Source organism: Barbus barbus (assembly GCF_936440315.1).
Source record: "Barbus barbus genome assembly, chromosome: 46".
In the NCBI taxonomy this organism is placed as follows: Eukaryota; Metazoa; Chordata; class Actinopteri; order Cypriniformes; family Cyprinidae; genus Barbus; species Barbus barbus.
The window spans coordinates 14,919,960-14,943,826 of NC_136724.1; the positions used below are offsets into that span (position 1 = coordinate 14,919,960).

Sequence of the window (23,867 nt, forward strand, 5' to 3'; positions counted from 1 at the left end):
AGGATGAAAGCCAGAGTGTGAATGTGCAGAGAATGTTTTTAAAAATAAATCAAGCATTAAACAACTATGAAAAACTCTGGAAATTGTACTTATTGAGAGAGAAACAAATCCATCCTTTTATAAGATACTCTGGCTGGGCTGTAGCAAGGAACTCTGGGCTTTATTTCAACCAAATGTGAGTCAGGGATAAAGCTTGATGGAGCGTAAACACACTTCATCCTAATAACACTTACATGTGGCCGGCCAAGAGTTCAAACCCAGACAGTGTTCTTGTTGGTTTTTTTTCTCACATATATTAAAATACAACATTTCAGCATCAAACAAATTTGGATTTGTATATTATGACATTTTGATACACAATACATTGAATTAATAATACATAGCAAATTAATACATATTAATATTATCAATAAATGCATACAATTCAAATATTAATATATTTTCATTATATAACTATATATCAACATCAATATAATTTATATGGACCAATATACCAATAAACACAAAATATTATATATATTAATACATATATTCTAAGTCATGGATATAAAATCACTGTGTTCCCTATGTTGCCTTATTTTTAATTTTAGCAAAATTATTGTAAATATTCAAGTTCTGAAAACTGTTCTGTAAGTGGACATCTAGTTTATTTGCTGTTAAGTGCTTCAAATACAACTCTGATCTTCCTCCTCCTGCTGAAGTTAGACCTACCTGCCATTGTCTCTTGTCTGGAAGTGTGCTCTCCTTTGTTTCCATGGTAACTGGCATTGGTTCCAGTGGAGTCGTAGTCGCTCTTCCTGTCCTTGAGGCTGATCATCTCTCTGGGTGAGGCGGGGGCGCTGGCTGCAATTCAAATCATCACACAAACCTTCTTACTGAGCATCTGGAGACACACTGGCCTGATTTGACACTTTGTAGCTTTTTCTCATTTTTTTTTAAAGATATTGTTCTGTCTGCCATCTTTATGTCGGTGTAACCAACTTTGACTTTTTAGTTCATTGCTCTTTTTTCAATTTCTTTTTATTTTGTCCAAGTTTCTCTCTCCCTTTCTTATGGTCTTTGTTTATCATTTTCTGCCTGTACGAGGCTGGACATGCAGAGATGTGCATCATTATTCATCATTAGTGCTGTTTAGCATGACAGCATGAAGGATGTTTCCAACAGGTCCTGTAACAGCCAGCTCCAATCTACCCAGCTCCACCAAGTCATCAAAACAAGAAATCACACAAAGAATACCATATTTGTCCTTGAAGAGCCATCTTTTGGAAAAAAAGCATGAAGTCATGACAGAAAAGTTACCGTGTGACAAACACCACCTCTATGGAAGTAATAAGACCAGAGGGAATATTAGGGGTTATGGGTGGTTTCTATGGTCAGTGCTGGGTAGTAACTACTTGCATTTAATCTCAATTTAACATTTAAATCTATAAATAAAAGGTATGGTATGATTCACCAATTCACACAAATTTGTATCAAGATGCATCGTTTCTAACATATTTGTATACGTAAAACCAATTTATTTATATATAATTATTAGTAGCTGCACTATACTTTTATTATTTAGAAAGTGACCAATAATTTGTGTCCAATATTTTATATATAGATTGATTTCTCCACTCTAAACTGTTTCTCAAGTGCATTCTGTCATCACTGCTGCTATTTGAATATGGCGTATTTCAACACCACGGAGACCGAGGCATGTCCTGAGAGTCACTTAGAATATAGATTAACATGGCTGTCTGCCTGAACCAAAGAAATAAAGCGAATTATCTGTACAATACTGAATTGCATAGCATTATATTTTTTTCCATTGAATCATATTGCATTGAATCGCACTGTGTTGAATCGAATCGAAATCAGATCGCACTGCATCATAATAGGGGTGAATCATATCATATCGCATCAGAAGTTGCTTCATATGCATCTTTAATGTGTTGTATCATTGGCTATGCATCCAGATGTGTATGTGACCCTGGACCACAAAACTAAATTCAAATTGAGATTTATACACATTGGAAAGATGTTAGGAGTTTTGATATATTTACAGTAGGAAATTTACAAAATATCTTCATGGAACATGATCTTTACTTAATGTCATAATGATTTTTGGCATAAAAGGAAAATCAATTATTTTGACCCATACAATGTATCTTTGGCTATTGCTATAAATATACCCCAGCAACTTAAGACTGGTTTTGTGCTCCAGGGTCACTGCATCGGCCTCAATTCTGGATCACAAAAAAGTATTATGTCAAATGTAATCTAAAAGTAATCCAAAAGTAGTCAGAATACATTACTTAAAATGAGTAATCTTGATAACATTCCTGACTACACTTTTTAATGTCATTTAGATTACAATTTGTAACAAATATACCCAGCACTGGCTATGGCGCTGATAAGCAGTGTTCTGTGTTATTGTTAGAAAGCTTCTATATGCTGGTGAGCCCCAGTTTTGCAGACTTCAGCTCCAACCCTAATCAAACACACCAGAACAAGATAAACAAGGTCTAAAGGTTACTAAAAAGCAGCATCGTGAAAAACGCAAAAATTAAAAAAAAAAAATCGAACCTGATATGAATTTTCTTATGACGGACTTAAAATTTTGGAGGGAGTGTGTAAACATGATTGGCATAACATGAGGTTGTATTTATTTTTTAACAGACTCAAGGTCATTGCACACTGAGTTTGAAAATTTTGTCCAAAATGTTCGTCCGTCATTAAAAAATTCGGATTGGGTTCGATTTTTTGCATTTTTTGCAACCATGGCAAGCATTTTGAGAGGTGTTTTGAGCCACCGTACAAGCGAAAGCCGAAATCCAGAATGGTGATCGTCAAATTCATCCACTTCGTCTCGCAGCACAAAACACTATATATAGATCCTTGCACAATGAGTTTACATAAATTGGTGGTCTTCTTTTAAATATGTGGCTCTAGTATCACTAGCAAAGCATCAAACTGAGCCACTGACATACTGAAGTAAATTTTGAATCGCCCGTGATAATCCTGCTGCTCCCTAATAAATAGGGGAAATTCTCTGTCCTCTCTATATCTCAGGATTGGATGGACCCAATATTTGCTTTCTTTTTCTTTTTTTAAGAAGCAAGAGGACAACAAAATCATCCTCAATGCTTGAAAACTCCATTTAGTAATGTTTTGCGACTTTGGAAATGCTAGTAATGTGCAAAAGTTAATTACAATACAGCACAAGTCCTTCTCCATTCATGCAGAATTATTATAAAAGCAGATTTCTTGAATTATCTAAACCAGGGGTGCCCAAACCTGGTCCTGGAGATCTACTTACCTGCAGAAATCAGTTCCAACCCTGATCCAACACACCCGTCTATAATTATCAAGTGCTCCTGAATATCTCAATTAGCTGGTTGTGTTTGATCAGGGTTGGAGCTGAATTTTGCAGAAAGGTAGATCTTCAAGAACAGATCTAAACTGTATCACTTCATGTAGGCCTATAAGCATGCTGTCAGACCTGATTTCTCCCTCTTTTTTAATGTGAGGTCTGTCTCTGTATTTTGTCCTAGCCACTTCAAAACAGCTGTATGAAGGTCATAGAGATCAGGAGAGAGTCTTTCCTCTGTGCCTAAAAATCCCTTCCAGCCTCAATGCTCTAACCGGATCAGCGCCACTCCCCCTCTGGCCCTCCTACAGCATGGTCTGATCGAGCCTGGATCCCTGGATAGTGGGCAGCGGCACTATCTCGAAAGCACACAGCTACCCGAGGGCTCACGGGCACGGAAGACCTCTTTGGCCAGCATAGAAGGATTTAGACACACCCACCCACGCACACACACACAAACACGCTCGCACAAACACCTATTACTGATTAGCCCTGACCACGAAACATATACACACACTCTTTTTTACACACACACTCCAATAAAACACATAATAGCTTTGAGCACCACTCTACCCACAATGGCCAAGAGAAACATTAGCATGCTAATTATTTCAAACCCATAATCAGATTATAACTGCAAGTGCTTTACTCTCCTCTAAACTGCCTCGATATGACTCCTAATCTAATCATTGCTCCTCAACAATGCATCATTTTGCAAAAATATGCACATAACAGATTATCGGTCTTAAATATCGAGGAGCTCCGGCAGTTATGGAGTCAACAAGCAATGAGACTCTCAAAGGCTCCTGTCATGTTTCCATAAACCTCACGAATACAGATTCTCAGAAACAAAGCAGTTTCGCAGAAAATCACTGCTGATGCATTTAACACAGTGTACAGTGCTTTGTGATTTGATTTTCTTGAGGTAAAGCTGCAACTCTACCGAACAGTTGATGACCTTAATGGTAGAAAATGAAAACACTATTTTTTGAAGGACACGTAGGAAAAATTGATATTGTGAAGAGATGTGCTACACAGCAGATCTTCGTGATTTAGCCGGGATTTGGCAAAAAGGCTTTTGTGTCTGATCTCCAATGGTATCAGGAGAGGAACACTCAACTATTGCTAAACTTGTGTGTATCTCCTTGCCTACAGCACTGAAAAGACTTGATTCTGTGAGAAATATGTCCTGATATACAAGCTAATACACACAACAGCCATTATTGTCAATAAATTTCATGTGAATGAAAGTAAATTCCTAAGAAATTTGATGACATTAACCATTTATTGGTGAATTTTTTTTTTTGTGAATTTGAACAACTATGTTATAAAGGTTAAAAAAAGAAATTAGCAATCAGTATGTCTTTAAAAACTCAGGTGTGAAGGCCAACTAAAAATGTTAAATTGTGACAGTAAAATGCTGTTTTAGTCAGGGCAAACAGTTCAGTCTTAGTCACATCATAAGTTGTATTTGAAGTGATCTACAGATTGCTTCCTCACACTTCTGGGTCATTAAAGACACAACGTGTATTTGATATTTCTAAGGAATAGTTCACCAAAAAATGAAAATTGCTGAAAATGTACTCACCCTCAGGGCATCCAAGATGTAGATGAGCTTGTTTGTTCATCAGAACAGTTTTAGAGAATTTTAGCATTATATCTCTTGCTCACCAATGGATCCTCTGCAGTGAATGGGTGCCATCAGAACGTCAGTTCAAACAGCTGATAAAAACATCACAATAATCTAAAAGTAATCCACACCACTCCACTCCAGTCCAGTCCAGTCATTAACGTCTTGCAAAGTGAAAAAGCTGCATGATTTTAAGAAAAAAATCAATCATTAAAACTTGAAATTAAAATCATTGCTTTGGTTAAAATATGAGTCCTCTGTCCATAATATTGCTTTCTCCAGTGAAAAAGCCATCTTGTCTGAATCTGCACAAAGGCAGTCTCAAACAGTTCTAATCAAATATGTCTGTGGATTTTGATGTGAGAGGACAAGAGGGGATGACATGTTTCACTGTAAAAACAAGCATTGTAAGGGTTTATGGACTGGCACTTTTACCAGAAGTGATGGTACAAAGTTAAAATCCCTTGATGTTTTTTTTAAAAGGACAGAGTTTGGCTTCACAAGATGTTAACTGATGGACTGGAGTCATGTGGATTACTTGTAGATTTCTGTGACGTTTTTATCAGCTGTTTGTTCTCTTATTCTGACGGCACCCATTCACTGCAGAGGATCCATTAGTGAGCAAGTAATGTAATGCTAAATTTCTCCATTTCTGTCCTGATAAAGAAACAAACTCAACTACATCTTGCATGGCCAAAAGGTGACTAAATTGTAATTTTTGGGTAAACTACTCCTTTAAACACCAGTAATGAACTCAATTGTACTTTATTAAAATGAACAAAGAGCTCAAAAACGTGTCAACTCTGCATTGAAGTTCATGCCAAAATCCTTAATGTGGATGTACTGACCAGGCAGAGCTCCAACTTAACTGAGCAACTGCCTTAGAAACATTGATCTGTGTAATTTTAATGTGAGGTCTTCTGATATTAATATAAATGAGGAAAAAGATCAGCGATGCTCAGTCATTTTTAAATGAAAAGATTTACACTCTAAGGCATTTTGCATGGCTTTTTTAGTTGAATTTATCTACTTAATCATTCTAAATAAATATATTCACACATGCACCAAGCACAAATCCATAGTCTACTCTGCAAACTGTGTGATGAACGCTTTCATGATGCAAATTCAAAGATGAGTGCTTCCAGTGTATCCGTTGATTATAATGGGAGTGATTCACTTTTGATGCGTCACAACGCTCTGCTGGTGTCTGCTCTAACTATACGTTTACGGTTGCCAAGTAACATAGCAAAACTTAGTGCATTAATACAGAATTAGACTGTGTGCAGGTGCTGCAGGTTATATCAGCTAATTTTACATTGGTGCCAAATGTGGCTCATCCAATCATATTCATAATCTATTATGGTTATGCTTTTATTTTTTTATGCAAGTGTTACATATAAGTGAAGCTGTGTTTGCACTTCAGCCAGATTTATGCATTTGTTATGAATAATCTTACGCTGGTATGAGTCCATCAAGAAAGTAATAAAGCAAGAAAATAGGTACCTTTCATTTGTAAAATATTTAATTCAGCGAATCATAAAAAAAATAAAAGGTAATTTATAGCAAAAATATATCATAAAATATCATTATATCAAATCATGATATGATTGTGTCTAGTAGCTGAGTAGCTCTTAGCAATGGCATATTAAACAAGTTGAAATAATTGCAAAAAAAATAATTTTAATTTTATTTTTTAAATTTTTGAAATCTTAAAATTGAAATACTAAATAAATAAATGTATTACCTTAAATTTGATACGCCAGCGTTGCACCACTTTTTGCTACTTCAATTTGAAATAAAAAATCCATTAAACTCGTGCTATGCTTGTTTGTTCTTTTTTTAAAAAGCGGTTTCAGAAAAATTGCCAGAACTTGGTAATAATGAGTATACAAATAAGTATCTTTCTGCACAGTGAATACACATCTCTAATTCTGCAACTAAATGGCAAGGTTGTGGTATTAGAAATAATTGCAGAGTTGTGAAGTGAATGAATTACATAGTATTGCCAATTTTGCTGTATTATTTTGGCATTGAGCTCACATGTATCTTAGGAAATGTTAATTGAGTAGCACAGACGAGACCCTGCTTTCACATTCTGATGCTCTGAGTCAAAGAGCGCAGCTACACTCTGGTATGCCTACAAGACCTTAGACACACCACTGTCTTGCTTTCTCCTACCTTCCTTCTCTCCGTCTAACTTTGAGTGCCTTGATCTCTTGCAAAAATCTACCGTTCACCGTTTTCATGACACACACTGGAGCTCAGACCATAGAGGAAAAGCCTGCAGACAACAGAACAGCATGAAACCAGCTGCAAGCCAGAGGATGACTGGAGACATCAGAGATTCAACTGAGAAAAACAAGCAGACAATAAATCAATTTATTCTAAAAAGCAGCAGAGAGCATGTTGAATCATGAGAGCACTGCTCTACGCCATGTTTCCTACACCGCTAGTCAACTGAATCTAGTGGCAAAATAAATTACATTTTACATGAGATGTGAGCTTGCAGCCTGAATTGAATGCAAAGCTAACGCACCTTCCTGTCTGTGTGTAAAAACAATGTGTTTAATCCGATTAATGACCCAAATCTTTTAATTAATCACCCTGACAAAATTGGCCTAATGAATCCCTTACTGAATCCATGAATTAACATCTGATTTATTATATTATATTGCTTTAGTTTAAAAAATATGATTCCCAATGCACACAAACTTCCCAGATTACTGAGTGCCCCGTTGTTTACAGCGTTGACTTTTTTTCTACTTATGTATTTTAAAATATTTATTTATTTATTTGTGAAAAATACTGTAATAGAATTACAGAATCAAGACGTGAAGTATGTTTATTTTACACATTAATTTTTTAATCTAATTTTCAAATGATTTCAGATTTCTTAAATTTTAATTGAATAGAAATTGTAATTACAAATTATATACATTATATATATATATATATATATATATATATATATATATATATATATATATACACACACACGCACGCACGCACGCACGCACGCACGCACGCACGCACGCACACACACATATATATATATATATATATAGGCTTTATATCGATCATCGGCCTTTCTAATCGGATAAAAATATCGGTTGACCACTAATATTATATTATATCATGGAAAAAATAAATAAAATAAAACTGCAAGATAACACTGGCTATGTATTCATCATAGATAAGACAAGAAATGGCCTGGGAAGGAATTCAATACAAAATTTAATATAACACCTTAAATTTTGCATTAAGGAAGAAAGAACTTAATTTCATCACTCTGTTCACCTTCCAGCCATTTAAAGACCCATTAGCTCTACAATTCCCACTTCTGCTGCTCAGCCTCCACCGCCAACGGTCCTCTCAAATTCTGAATCTGGGAAAAGTACTTTTCTACTTCAGCGAGATGCTAAGTCCACCAGAAAAGGTATTAGAGGCACAACCAGCCGGCCATGAATCCACTAACCCCAACAGTAGTGTGGATCATTAACCTTGAGTCCCAGGACGCACTGAGAAATGCCCATCAGTTTAATAGGATTCTATCAGGGTTAAAGAGAGAATCAACTTGCTGTTTGTAATTGTTTTAAATCCAGGCTGAAGATCTTGGACTTCAGGACCATGGACAGTGACTCACTATTTCAGCACTTCAGATCAAAATGTGGAAGTTGTCATTGTTGAGAAAGATAAATCTGTATACTCACCTGATCGGTTATTAGGGGATGTCCGGACTGGAGATACTGACGGAGTGCGTGAGGATGAGTACGGTCTCTGTCTGTCTCTCTCTATTGTTGAGGCAGAGCCAACAAAGTGATACTGTGAGTAGCCATCCTAGAAAAATAAAGAAAGAGACAGAGAATAGTTTTCAATAATAAATAAATTCATTTATTTTATCTACCAGACAAGGGCGCGCAACACAACATCCAGTATCTATGTACACTACATTAGCCCACTGTTATTCTGTCAGTTTAGCTTAGGGCCTCCCAGTGTGGAGTCATTAAAAAAAATCAATGAGCAGATGGAGGTACAGAAATCAATGGACGAATGATCTGGAGTCAGTGGCTGTGGAGAAAGCCTGTTTGATGTGTGACTGAAGCAACCTGAAAAGGCTGATGGAGGAGATGAACTGAAGCCATTGGCCACTGGCTCTATGACACGTGATATCACTGTGAACATCAATAAATGGGTCTGTTGAGTGTGCTGAGACCATACAGTCATGTATTACATTACTAAAAAGAAAAACTTAAGGCTGTAATACACTACACAACTTTTAATGTCTAAGCAGTTGACTGAAGATCACAAACCAGACTTGGTGGCGAGTGACAAATTAATAGAATATGTGCTCTAAAATTTCCTCAAAATATCAAACATGTTTGATATCCTCCTGGATGGTCTGATTCTAGTTAAATATGAACTCTTTCAAATGTTCGAGTGGATCATGTTGCTTGTATAAGATATTAAGAGCATGTATCAGATCATACATAAATTCACTCTTACTGAATAAAGATTAAATAACTCATACAGTTGATTCATGTGGCCGTTAACGCAGAGCAGAGTACGAGCTCAAACATCTTACGAGGTCTCAGAATGGGTCAATGAAGAAGCTCAATTTCTGCTAGCTAGATTTGTGCTAACAGGCTACAAATACACAATAAAGAAACAAAGAGAACGTCCGAAAACTTGCTGTCTACTGAACAAGCTCTCTAATAGGGGCCCCCCCGAACACTACCCTTGACATCCCATTTGCCTCTCCGTGACATTGCTTTCGTCGGAAAGGTGAGGAATAGATCAAACGGTCGGTCCCTCCGACTCAGTGCAGTTCAAAGCTGCCCTACTTTCTCAACACGGCAGAAACTCTGGCAGGAGAAACCACTGCTCTCTGCCTAATGTGCCTGTTGCAAATAATGACATTGGACAGGTATTTGAAGGCTCCAAGGGGCGTGAAGAGAGGCACGGAACGAGGAGAAAACGGTACTTGTCACCTGTCGAATAAAGACCTCTTCAGTAGGGGAGTTTGTCATTTCCTTTTACTTACGCTGTTGTAAGTGTTACTTGAACTTTGAGGTTCTCATATGAGGAAGAAATTAAAACTTTTATCTTTATTCTTCATGATGATGGGCATTAGGGCTGGCAGTGCAATAAAAGATACCGTAAGGATGGATACTTCTTTTGAAGACGCTCTTGCCATTTGAAAACAATACTTGCAGGGAAGACTGAGTTTCAATGTGATTAAAGAATCTTTCTGCGTTCATTACATCCCATAACTCCTTTCTTTCTTCTTTATCAGGTCTAAGAGAATAATTTTCTTGAATTGATGGACTTTTGTGCTAAGGTATCTGTTCCTGAGGTGTAAAAAGGTGAACGGTCGTCTTTTAAACTCAAAAACCTCCAAATTATTCTGTTAATTCCAGTTGAACGCATGAAGCACCATTACAGGACTGATTCTGACTCAGATCAAGACTGAAAAGACCAAGCAGACCATGCAAAGATAAGTCATTTATGGCAACCTGCCTACCCGTGATTCCTCAATAATGCTGCTTAAGAGTCAGACAGGGGAAAAAAATAAAAATTCTGGTGTGGAAATGTGCACTGAAGCAAACCAATGGCAAGCGCTCATTATTATACTCCCAGAGGCGGATGGAGCCAGGAGCGTTGCTCTTGCTGCGTTGGCTCCCTTGGGTCGCTGAGGCAATTGACTACCCTGATACTTCCTCGTAGAGAGCGTTGGGGAGGGATGACTGTGGAAATGCATCTCAGGAGGCTGCAAGCTGAATGCAACACCTCTCAGCAGAACATGAGTGAGGCTTCAGGCTCAAGATCAATGGCATTAGCAACTTCTCTCTTCTCTCAGGCTAGAACTTCACTTCATCTTAGTCCTGCTCTATACGTCATACTGAGTAAATCAAGCCAAGCGCTTCTGGCCTTTCTCACAAACACACACACCTTATTAGTAGATGGAGCTGGATGCCATCTGCACTTCTTCAAAGATTTCTGTCTATGTAGATCAACTGCTGTAACTTTATATGAATTAGATGCATTTTATTATGCAAAATTATAAATATTTATGCATTATAGGCCAAAAACTTTTCAAAAAGCAGTTTTCAAAATCTGTTTACAGTACATCTGAACCTCCCTAGAGCATAAATGCAATGCACAGACTCAAACAATGAATCTGTGAAATATAAAAATCATTCAGACACTGGTCTACCGCAAATGGCCAGAACACAAAGAGAATGTTTAACAAATATATTTTAAACAATATGTAAATATAATACATTTTAATATAAATATATATACAGTTGAGGTCAAAAGTTTACACCCCCCTTTCAGAATCTGCAAAATGTTAATTATTTTTACCAAAATAAGAGGGATCATACAAAATGCATGTTATTGTTTATTTAGTACTGACCTGAATAAGATATTTCACATAAAAGATGTGTACATATAGTCCACAAGAGAAAATAATACTTTAATTTATAAAAATGACCCCGTTCAAAAGTTTACATCCCCTTGATTCTTAATACTGTGTTCTTACCTGAATGATCCACAGCTGTGTTTTTTTGTTTAGTGATCATGAGTCCCTGTTGTTTATGAGTCCCTTGTTTGTCCTGAACAATTAAACTGCCTGCTGTTCTTCAGAAAAATCCTTCAGGTCCCACAAATTCTTTGGTTTTCCAGCATTTTTGTGTATTTGAACCCTTTCCAGCAATGACTGTATGATTTTGAGATCCATCTTTTCACTCTGAGGACAACTGAGTGACTCATATGCAACTATTACAGGTTCAAACGCTCACTGATGCTCCAAAGGAAAAGCCATGCATTAAGAGCTGGGGGGTGAAAACTTTTGAACAGAATGGAGATGTGTACATTTTTCTTATTTTGCCTAAATATCATATTTTTTTCATTTAGTACTGCCCTTCAGAGGTTACAGAAGATAGTTAAATGTTTTGCAGAAGACAAAAGTTAAATTTACCCTGATCTTTAAATTCCAAAAGTTTTCACCCGGGTCTTAATGCATGGACTTTCCTTCTGGAGCACCAGTATATTTTTTATTTTATTTTTTATACATAATATTTAATACTAAATTACAGAAAGACAGTAATCAATAGTGTTATCCATCTATCTATCTATCTATCTATCTATCTATCTATCTATCTATCTATCTATCTATCTGAAATTATTTTTAAAAATTGTACAAAATTAATAATTTACATGTATTAATTCCTAAAGAAATTATAAAACAAGAAGCCAAAGGAAAATAACGCATACAGGACACACAAAACTAAGTATATTATTTAACACTGTTACACTCCATAACACACAACTTCCTCCAATACTGGCTAGAAGCATCAAAACCAAAAGATCACAGATGCTTCCTGGGCACGAGGCCATTTTTCACAGCCTTGGGAGGTGTCTGGCTTCCCAAACCTCTTGTTTTCGCTTTCCTCCCCTCTTGGTGTTCCCTCTTCTCTCTCAGCTTCATCCATCACACCACCCAAAACACAAAAGAATTGCGCCTCAGGTGGCCCGACTCATCCAATTGACACCTTTCATTGCAATGGAGGGAGAGAAAGACACATCCACGTGGAACAACTGTCATTATGCACTCATGAGATGAGAGACGGGGCTCTGCAAATGTTAATAATAGCAATCTCTTTCTTGCTGCCCTTTGCTTAATACCACCCCCGGTGACATTTCCAGGGCTCAGCTGGGTTGGAGGAAACAGGTTAGGTTGTAGGAGGTTTTAAAAATCTTTGCAAACCCAGCCTGGAGGGGGCTGGAATGAGTGCGAGAGGGATCCACAGAGCTCTATCCCTCGAAAATCAATCAGAGAACTGTTTATAATAAGCATTAGAGTAGATTTAACAACTTCGGCCTCTCTGACGATGAATTTATAGCTCCGGTTGTCCTCCACATCCTTGACCATGTCACTTTATCTGTGTCAGCTAAAGCAGCTGTTCGATAACCTGCCTCAAGGCGGCATGCAAACACAACGCTACTGTGAACCTGTGAGCACTTCAACATTATTTATAGATATTTAGTCAGCTAGCATAATGGGAATCGGCGTTTCATCTAATTACTCTCTTTCATTATAATCTACACATGGTACCTTTTCGTCGAACCCTCTAAATATTTAAAAAAGACAGAGAGGGTAATTAATAGTATGTGCACATGAAATTAGAGCTCGTAATTCGACATTGGTTTTGATGGCGACGAGCTCAGCGGGGTAAACTCACAAACAGCCATAATTACATATCATTACAGGCATATTCAAACAGGCATTGTGAAATCGCTCTCTGACGCAGTTCGGGGAGGGGGCACCTCTATTTCCTCAGACACACTTCTAAACTCATCTCGGCGGTGCAGGCAGTTGGCTCTTGGCCTTTTCTCATCTCTAAAAGGTCAGCGTGGCATCCGTCGCCATCTCCGTGGGCTGTAATTCTTCAACGCCTTCTCCGCAGAACCAAGTGGGCAAAACGACACATTATAGCGCTCGGTCCAGGACGTTCCTCACCACCCAGCGTCGTATCTGTCAGGACGGAGATTGCTCAGCGAAAGGGAACGTTGTGTTCTCGCAGCCTAGAGGCTTCTTGCGCTTGTGGAGGAAGGTGGTCTGTCACAACCCAAAATTTCTCTTCTCATGCTCTTAGTAGTAGTTCATTTGGGAACATTTTGGCTTGGTTTGACCTTGTTAATGTTTAACCCTACTTTGGCTGCTCGTTATCTTTGTTTGGCTACGTGTAAGTAGGTTAATTCCTATTATCCTTAATTAAATTTAATTTCATGAGCACATCGTCTATTCAAAGCCCCAAACGCTAGCTTTAAATGTTTGGTTTGGAACTGAAAATAAATCTGCTTTTAATTGCTGAAATATGGCAACATTCATACAAGGTCTCCTCACGTCAGTCTATTCACCATGCTGTTCAGGCCATACAATACATTCTGAATGCCGTCAGCGCTCGCCAAGGCCAAAGTTTGCCTCAATAATCTGCAAAGGAGACGTCTGAACGGATACACACAATAGTAAGTGCAACAAGCACTTATTGAATGGAAATATCTCTTCAGCCTGGCCGTTACTGCTCAATAGAGCATTCATTGCTAGTCACTGAAGATTAATGTTTTCAGTCGGCTACGAGGTGTCGTGTTGAATAAATAGTGGGTTGCACATCTTTGTCGAAGAGGACGGGTACAAAAACTCTTCTCCAGTTTTTTTAATTCTAAACTATTTTCTCTAAAACACAATCGTGTGGGAGTGGGAGATCAGTTAGCATGCTAAATGAATTCCTCAGGTTGGGACGGATGACGTGGGACACAGCTGTCACGAGTGGAAGCAGGTCTCCTACCTTCTTATAAAGGCTCCGGAGATCTCTGTACTGCCACATGCTACTGAGAACCTGAGATGCTGCCTTTACCACTTTAGGTGAGTGTCTGTAAGAGAGAGAGAGAGAGAGAGAGAGAGAGAGAGAGAGAGAGAGAGAAAGAAGAAAACAAACAAGTAGAGTCAACAGTAATAAATGGACATATGTTTCAAGAGTCAATTATTATTATCTGTTAAAATTTGACAACATTATAAAAGCATTTTGACAACTTTTTAGAAATCATACAAGATACAAATAATTATAGTAATAAAAAAATAAGTAATTACAAAAAAAATATATATATATTTTACTTTTATTAACTTATATTCATCCAAAAATCCTGTAAAAAACTGCATCACAGTTTTTACAAAAATATTAAGCAGCACAATTGTTTTCAACAGTGATAATAAGAAGAAATGTTTCTTGAGCAGCAAATCAGCACATTATAATGATTTCTGAAGGATCATGTGACTGAAGACTGGAGTAATGATGCTGAAAATTCAGCTTTGCATCACAAGAATAAACTACATTTTAAAATATATTCACATACAAAATGGTTATTTTAAATGGTTTCATTTTAAACTGCTTTTACTCTATTTTTGATCAAAGTAAGCCTTGGTGGGCATATGAGAAGAAAAAGTCTTACCAACTCAAAACTTCTGAATAGTAGTGTACTCTTGATGTTTTGATGGATGACATTACAAAATGTTCTTTTTTTTTTGGATATACTGTTTGTTGAACTGAACACATACGCCAGGTTAAACCCAATTCTCCAGTATATCTATATGCAGCACATCAGTATAACAGTGACAACTCTAAAATAACACTTTTTAATTGTAGAAAGTTTGCAAAATATTCTAACTCTAAGATCAAAATGCCAATACCAAAACATAACAGAGGAATATGAAAATCCAATCTTGGTAGATTGTTGCTTAGATGACTGTTCCTAAGAAAGCATTTGATGTTTTCTCTGCTGTCTGTGCAAACATCTCACACGGACAGCAGCTTTTGTTATGATTAACAATGCACCACAAACAAAAGAAACAATCCCTTGGTTCTCAAAAATGACACAAATTGTTTGACTTCAGCTGATTTGATAGAACAGCTGTGCCTTTTGTCTTCCGCCGAGCCGAGCCGAGTCAATCCATTTCTGCTCAAAGGACACAATGGAACAATTTACAATTGCCACTTGAAATGAAGTTAGAGGAACATGGCTTTAATAGAGGAAATGAATGCCGCTCATCCTTCATCATTTCCTCTCAAAAGTGACAAAATGGATTCAACATGGATTTTAACACGCTCAGATCTTCAGTTGACTCAGGCTCGTCTCAAATTAAACCCCTCACTTTGGAGATGTAAGGTCGGTCAGATTTGCTGTGAAGTTTGCATCAGTGCAGATTTCACAAATGGAAACTATACAGTAAGCGAAAAGCTATGTGCCAAATGAGTAGTATGTCTGGGAAAAAAAAGTTTTAAATCAAAGTACATTTTAATGCAGTTTCTGTATTTGTTTCTTTTTAAATAGCTTATTATTAAAAAAGAAAAGTTGTTCAGCTAAGAGCAGTGAGTTCATTATTTTGCCATGCATGATGTGTTTAGCACATATCACAATCTGCACCAAATCAATCCACATCAAATCCAAAAAGCCATCAAATCTGATGCATATCAGAACAAGCACACTGGTTGCTGCTATATGTGCCTGTACTAAATCAACTGGTTGCATTTGTGCTATATCCAGACAAACAAGCACCCGAGTGGCTTGTCCCTTTGATAACCTCTCAGCAGGAAACTGGAAGCAGCTGTCATCGCCATATTGGCTGCAACGGGGTGGGCACAGTGTATGAATAGCTGATGGGGATATAAAGCAGTCGCATGAAGTGTCAGGTTGATGAGGGTCGGACTAATGTCTTTGACCGTGAGTGAGTGATGACACTGTCAGAGCGCCTACTTGGTGTTTCTAAGAGGCTAAAGCAAGCAGCATATAGAAAGGCTTGTTGAATGAATGATTATCATAAAATATAATTGGATGATGCACATTTGAAACACCTGTTGCATGTAATAACATGCCATGTATTGCAACTGAATACATCTATATTACTACACCAAATCTATACACACTAAAAAAATAAAACAAAATATAGCTGCGAGCAGCGATGACGGGCCCAAGCCGCCAGTGCATACGCCACCCCCGGTGGCATCGAAAAACGGTGCCCAGCGAGCACACACAATACAGTAACCCTCTGGCAGTTTGGTTTTAAGGGATACGGCAATTAAAGGGTTAATCCAAACCATCAACTCTGTGAAACACAGACACACAGAACAACATATAAAACTTTAAATTCTGTGAAAATATATTTTTCATTGGTAGTTGATGTTAGTTAATGCATTTACTAATGCTAACAAATGAGAAATTATTAGTTACCAAAGCTTTTAATGATTTATAAGCATTTTTTAATGATTTATTTTTCCATTAACTAACATGAATAATTTTTACTAACACAAATAAATAAAGTAAAAAATATGTTGTTAATATTTAATGTTATTTGTGAATTAACCAATGTTAAAAAACAACATTATTTAACTGTTGTTAATTTACATCATTAATAATTATATACCATTTAATGGTGATCAATATTAAAAAAATTTAAAGTTTTATCTTTTGAGCATGACTATTTTTCTAATATTAAAAATATTTTGTTCATTGTTAGTTCATTGTAAGTTCATACTATCAATGAAGAATTAACATGCTGTAAAAAATATATTTTTCATTGTTAGTTCATGTTAATTAATGCATTCCCTACTGTTAACAAATGAGACTTCATTATAAAGTGTTATCAAAACCTGTAATGCTTTATAAGCATTTTTTAAGGATTTTATTGAGAAGTTTAAACAGACTCACTCTCTCTCTCTCTCTCTCTCTCTCTCTCCCCCTCCACACTCACTGAACTCACACAGTCAGTCACCCACCCAGTCACCTACCGCACACATTAGAAGTACAGTGACAGGAGATCTCTAAGTTTTAAATTTTTCTCCTAAGCATAGTGTATTGTAAATTCATGAAATTAAGCACATATCCTTACACTGTATTGTTCTGTGTATGTAATTTTTTATGAAGTGTTTGGAAGCTGCTCTTAAAAGATAAAAAAAAAAAAGTTTTCTTTTTTCTGTAACTTTAATAAATTGCCATTAAAACACCGTTAAAGATATCCTAAATCCGTCCGCAATTTAGCATCTTCAGTATTTTGGCATCATGAGAAAAAATGTTTGGTGTGATTTCCGTGTTTCTGTTTGGAGGAGTATGAATTTGTTTACAGCTCGTTTTTAAAAAAAAACCACATTAAAATAAATATAGCCGACTTCCTGTTGGTCGTAGCTAATGACTGTAAATTAGAAAGTTGTCCGGATTAATAAGAACAATTTATGTACCGAGTTTGGTGTCTGTAGCTATCATTATATATATATATATATATATATATATATATATATATATATATATATATATATAATCATTAATAATTATATACCATTTAATGTTGATCAATATTAATTCCAAAATGTGTTAATATATTATTAAATTTTAAAGTTTATCTTTTGAACATGACTATTTTTCTAACATTAAAAAGATTAATAAATGCTTTTAAAAAAAATGTTCTTTGTTAGTTCATACTATCATGGAAGAATTAACATGCTGTAAAAATATATTTTTCATTGTTAGTTCACGTTAATTAATGCATTTCCTAATGTTAAGAAATGAGACCTTATTATAAAGTGTTATCAAAATCTTTAATGATTTATAAGCATTTTTTTAAGATTTTAAAAAACAGACACTCTCTCTCTCTTTCTCTCTCTCACCCACTGGCTCAATCCACACAGTCACTCACACAGTCACTGACAGCCCACCCCACCCCCACCCCTCACTCAGCTGCAGTGACAGGGAGCTCTCACTCAGAAGCAGCTCTGATAGTTTTAAAATTTTCTCCTCTGCATAGTGTATTGTAAATTCATGAAATTAATCACATATCGTCAGACTGTATTGTTCTGTGTATGTAATTTTTTATGAAGTGTTTGGAAGCTGCTCTTAAAAAAAAAAAAAAAAAAAAAAGAATTCTCTTTTTTACTGTAACTTTAATAAATTGCCATTAAATCATCGTTCAAGATATCCTAAATCCGTCCGCAATTTAGCATCTTCAGCATTTTGGCATCATGAGAAAAAATGTTTGGTGTGATTTCCGTGTTTCTGTTTGGAGGAGTATGAATTTGTTTAAAGCCTGTTTTTAAAAAAAACCCACATTAAAATAAATATAGCCGACTTCCTGTTGGTCGTAGCTAATGACTGTAAATTAGAAAGTTGTCCGGATTAATAAGAACAATTTATGTACCGAGTTTGGTGTCTGTAGCTAAAACTAACCCCCCCATTTTTGACAAAAGGTGGCGCTATAGAGTGCCTCTTCCACGCCCGTTTATGAGCTTTTTCCAGTGTCTAACTATCATTAATACTCATATGTGTGTTGAGTTTCATGACATTCTAAACATGTTATCTGCCTCAAAATCACCAGAAACGAATTTTCAACTTTGACACGTTGCTATGGCAACATAATTTTAGATATCAATATTCCCTTCACAGTTTTACATCGGCCGTGTTTTGACATTATTCTGGTGAAGTTTGAAGCAAATCGAGTAAAAATAAGATGCTGAATTCAAAGCATTTTGAAAACGACACACTTCCTGCAGCCAGTTGGTGGCGCTATAACTTTCAGTCATAATAGTCACATCTATCCGATCGGCATCATACAACGAACAAATCACTGAAGTTTGATCTACATCATACAATGTATGTGGACGTTATTAGGCATTTCCTGGGTCTCATTTTTCACCATAACTTCATCGCCTCGCCACGGGCAAACCGTTCGACATATCAAAAATATCTTCGCAATTTAGCGTCCCCAATGTCTTGAGATCATGTTCACCGAGTTTGGTGGCAATCGTATGGAAATCCTCAGAGGAGTATATCAAATTCCAGAGCATGCGCTTTTTAAACAGCCCTGAATAGCCGACTTCCTGTTGGGCGGAGCCTAAGACATGCAGCGCGAAAGTTGTTCAGCTCAATGAGTTCTATATGTGTACCGAGTTTCATATGAATACGTGCAAGTATGTGTGAGCTATACATCGTGTTTTCTGACAATTTTCCAGGGGGCGCCGTAGAGCCCCTGTGCCACGCCCGGGTCCCAGCCTCAGCGGCGTCCTAATGGCCGCAGGTTCCAATGTGCGTGCCAATTTTCGAGAGTTTTCGGGCACGTTAAGGCCCCCAAAAGTGCCCGGATGATTGAAAAAAAAAAAAAAAAAAAAAAAAAAAAAATATAGCTGCAAGCAGCGATGACGGGCCCAAGCCGTCAGCATACGCCACCCCGGTGGCATCGATAAAACGGTGCCCAGCGAGCACAAGCATCACAGTAACCCTCTGGCAGTTTGGTTTTAAGGGATACGGCAATTAAAGGGTTAATCCAAACCATCAACTCTGTGAAACACACACACACAGAACAACATATAAAACTTTAAATTCTATGAAAATATATTTTTCATTGGTAGTTGATGTTAGTTAATGCATTTATTAATGCTAACAAATGAGAAATTATTATAGTTACCAAAGGTTTTAATGATTTATAAGCATTTTTTAATTATTTATTTTTCCATTAACTAACATTAATAATTTTTTCTAACACAAATGAATAAAGTAAAAAATATATTGTTAATATTTAATGTTATTTGTGAATTAACCAATGTTAAAAAACAATATTATTTAACTGTTGTTAATTTACATCATTAATAAATATATACCATTTAATGTTTATCAAAATCAATTCCAAAATGTGTTAATATATTATTACATTTTAATGTTTTATCTTTTGAACATGACTATTTTTCTAATATTACAAATATTTTGTTCATTGTTAGTTCATTGTAAGTTCATACTATCAATGAAGAATTAACATGCTGTAAAAAATATATTTTTCATTGTTAGTTCATGTTAATTAATGCATTCCCTACTGTTAACAAATGAGACTTAATTAGAAAGTGTTATCAAAACCTTTAATGCTTTATAAGCATTTTTTAAGGATTTTCTTGAGACGTTTAAACAGACCCTCTCTCTCTCTCTCTCCCCCTCCACACTCACTGAACTCACACAGTCAGTCACCCATCCAGTCACCCACCGCAAACATTAGAAGCACAGAGACAGGAGATCTCTGATAGTTTTTAAATTTTCTCCTCTCCATAGTGTATTGTAAATTCATTAAATTAATCACATATCTCAGACTGTCTTGTTCTGTGTATGTAATTTTTTATGAAGTGTTTGGAAGCTGCTCTTAAAAGATAAAAAAAAAAAGTTTTCTCTTTTTTCTGTAACTTTAATAAATTGCCATTAAAACACCGTTCAAGATATCCTAAATCCGTCCGCAATTTAGCATCTTCAGTATTTTGGCATCATGAGAAAAAATGTTTGGTGTGATTTCTGTGTTTCTGCTTGAAGGAGTATGAATTTGTTTACAGCCTGTTTAAAAAAAAAATCCACATTAAAATAAATATAGCAGACTTCCTGTTGGTCGTAGCTAATGACTGTAAATTAGAAAGTTGTCCGGATTAATAAGAACAATTTATGTACCGAGTTTGGTGTCTGTAGCTATCATTATATATATAATCATTAATAATTATATACCATTTAATGTTGATCAATATTAATTCCAAAATGTGTTTATATATTATTACATTTTAAAGTTTATCTTTTGAACATGACTATTTTTCTAACATTAAAAAGATTAATAAATGCTTTAAAAAAAAATTTCTTTGTTAGTTCATACTATCATGGAAGTATTAACATGCTGTAAAAATATATTTTTCATTGTTAGTTCACGTTAATTAATGCATTTCCTAATGTTAAAAATTGAGACCTTATTATAAAGTGTTATCAAAATCTTTAATGATTTATAAGCATTTTTTAAAGATTTTAAAAAACAGACCCTCTCTCTCTCTTTCTCTCTCTCACCCACTGCCTCAATCCACACAGTCACTGACAGCCCACCCCACCCCACCCCTCACTCAGAGGCAGACTGGCAGGAGCTCTCACTCAGCAGTTTAATAACTCTCTGATAGTTTTTTAATTTTCTGCTCTCCATAGTGTATTGTAAATTCATGAAATTAATCACATATCCTCAGACTGTATTGTTATGTGCATGTAATTTTTTATGAAGTGTTTGGAAGCTGCTCTTAAAAGATAAAAAAAAAAAAAAATCTATTTTTTACAGTAACTTTAATAAATTGCCATTAAATCATCGTTCAAGATATCCTAAATCCGTCCGCAATTTAGCATCTTCAGTATTTTGGCATCATGAGAAAAAATGTTTGGTGTGATTTACGTGTTTCTGTTTGGAGGAGTATGAATTTGTTTACAGCCTGTTTTAAAAAAAAAAACACTTTAAAATAAATATAGCCGACTTCCTGTTGGTCGTAGCTAATGACTGTAAATTAGAAAGTTGTCCGGCTTAATAAGAACAATTTATGTACCGAGTTTGGTGTCTGTAGCTAAAACTAACCCCCCCATTTTTGACAAAAGGTGGCGCTATAGAGTGCCTCTTCCACGCCCGTTTATGAGCTTTTTCCAGTGTCTAACTATCATTAATACTCATATGTGTGTTGAGTTTCATGACATTCTAAACATGTTATCTGCCTCAAAATCACCAGAAACGAATTTTCAACTTTGACACGTTGCCATGGCAACATAAGTTTAGATATCAATATTCCCTCCACAGTTTTACATCGGCCGTGTTTTGACATTATTCTGGTGAAGTTTGAAGCAAATCGAGTAAAAATAAGATGCTGAATTCAAAGCATTTTGAAAACGACACACTTCCTGCAGCCAGTTGGTGGCGCTATAACTTTCAGTCATAATAGTCACATCTATCCGATCGGCATCATACAACGAACAAATCACTGAAGTTTGATCTGCATCATACAATGTATGTGGACGTTATTACGCATTTCCTGGGTCTCATTTTTCGCCATAACTTCATCGCCTCGCCACGGGCAAACCGTTCGACATATCAAAAATATCTTCGCAATTTAGCGTCCCCAATGTCTTGAGATCATGTTCACCGAGTTTGGTGGCAATCGTATGGAAATCCTCAGAGGAGTATATCAAATTCCAGAGCATGCGCTTTTTAAACAGCCCTGAATAGCCGACTTCCTGTTGGGCGGAGCCTAAAACATGCTGCACGGAAGTTGTTCAGCTCAATGAGTTCTATATGTGTACCGAGTTTCATATGAATACGTGCAAGTATGTGTGAGCTATACATCAAGCTTTCTGACAATTTTGCAGGGGGCGCCGTAGAGCCCCTGTGCCACGCCCGGGTCCCAGCCTCAGCGGCGTCCTAATGGCCGCAGGTTCCAATGTGTGTGCCAATTTTCAAGAGTTTTCGGGCACGTTAAGGCCCCCAAAAGTACCCGGATAGTCGAAATAAAAAATAATAAAAAAAAAAAAAATAAAAAAAAAAAAAAAATATAGCTGCGAGCAGCGATGACGGGCCCAAGCCGTCAGCATACGCCACCCCGGTGGCATCGATAAAACGGTGCCCAGCGAGCACAAGCATCACAGTAACCCTCTGGCAGTTTGGTTTTAAGGGATACGGCAATTAAAGGGTTAATCCAAACCATCAACTCTGTGAAACACACACACAGAACAACATATAAAACTTTAAATTCTATGAAAATATATTTTTCATTGGTAGTTGATGTTAGTTAATGCATTTACTAATGCTAACAAATGAGAAATTATTATAGTTACCAAAGGTTTTAATGATTTATAAGCATTTTTTAATGATTTATTTTTCCATTAACTAAAATGAATAATTTTTTCTAACACAAATGAATAAAGTAAAAAATATATTGTTAATATTTAATGTTATTTGTGAATTAACCAATGTTAAAAAACAACATTATTTAACTGTTGTTAATTTACATCATTAATAAATATATACCATTTAATGTTGAAATCAATGTTTTAATGTTTAAAATCAATTCCAAAATGTGTTAATATATTAAATTTTAAAGTTTTATCTTTTGAACATGACTATTTTTCTAATATTAAAAATATTTTGTTCATTGTTAGTTCATTGTAAGTTCATACTATCAATGAAGAATTAACATGCTTTAAAAAATATATTTTTCATTGTTAGTTCATGTTAATTAATGCATTCCCTACTGTTAACAAATGAGACTCAATTATAAAGTGTTATCAAAACCTTTAATGCTTTAAGCATTTTTTAAGGATTTTATTGAGAAGTTTAAACAGACTCTCTCTCTCTCTCTCTCTCTCTCCCCCTCCACACTCACTGAACTCACACAGTCAGTCACTCACCCAGTCACCTACCGCACACATTAGAAGCACAGTGACAGGATATCTCTGATAAGTTTTAAAATTTTCTTCTCGCCATAGTGTACTGTAAATTCATGGAATTAATCACATATCCTC

General features: G+C 36.0%; 1 protein-coding gene across 2 annotated transcripts in view; it reads right to left on the bottom strand.

The window, feature by feature from the left end:
* The window catches only part of LOC306864751 (catenin delta-2-like), a gene marked incomplete at its 5' end in the record, with an annotated part of 278,601 nt that overhangs the window by 10,206 nt on the left and 244,528 nt on the right, over window positions 1-23,867 (bottom strand). For both annotated transcript variants that reach the window (XM_079408959.1, XM_079408960.1), the window contains 3 exons: window positions 712-843; window positions 8,693-8,819; window positions 14,333-14,417. In XM_079408959.1, coding sequence (XP_079265085.1) covers window positions 712-843; window positions 8,693-8,819; window positions 14,333-14,417 — 344 coding nt within the window. The remainder of the gene's footprint in view (window positions 1-711; window positions 844-8,692; window positions 8,820-14,332; window positions 14,418-23,867) is intronic.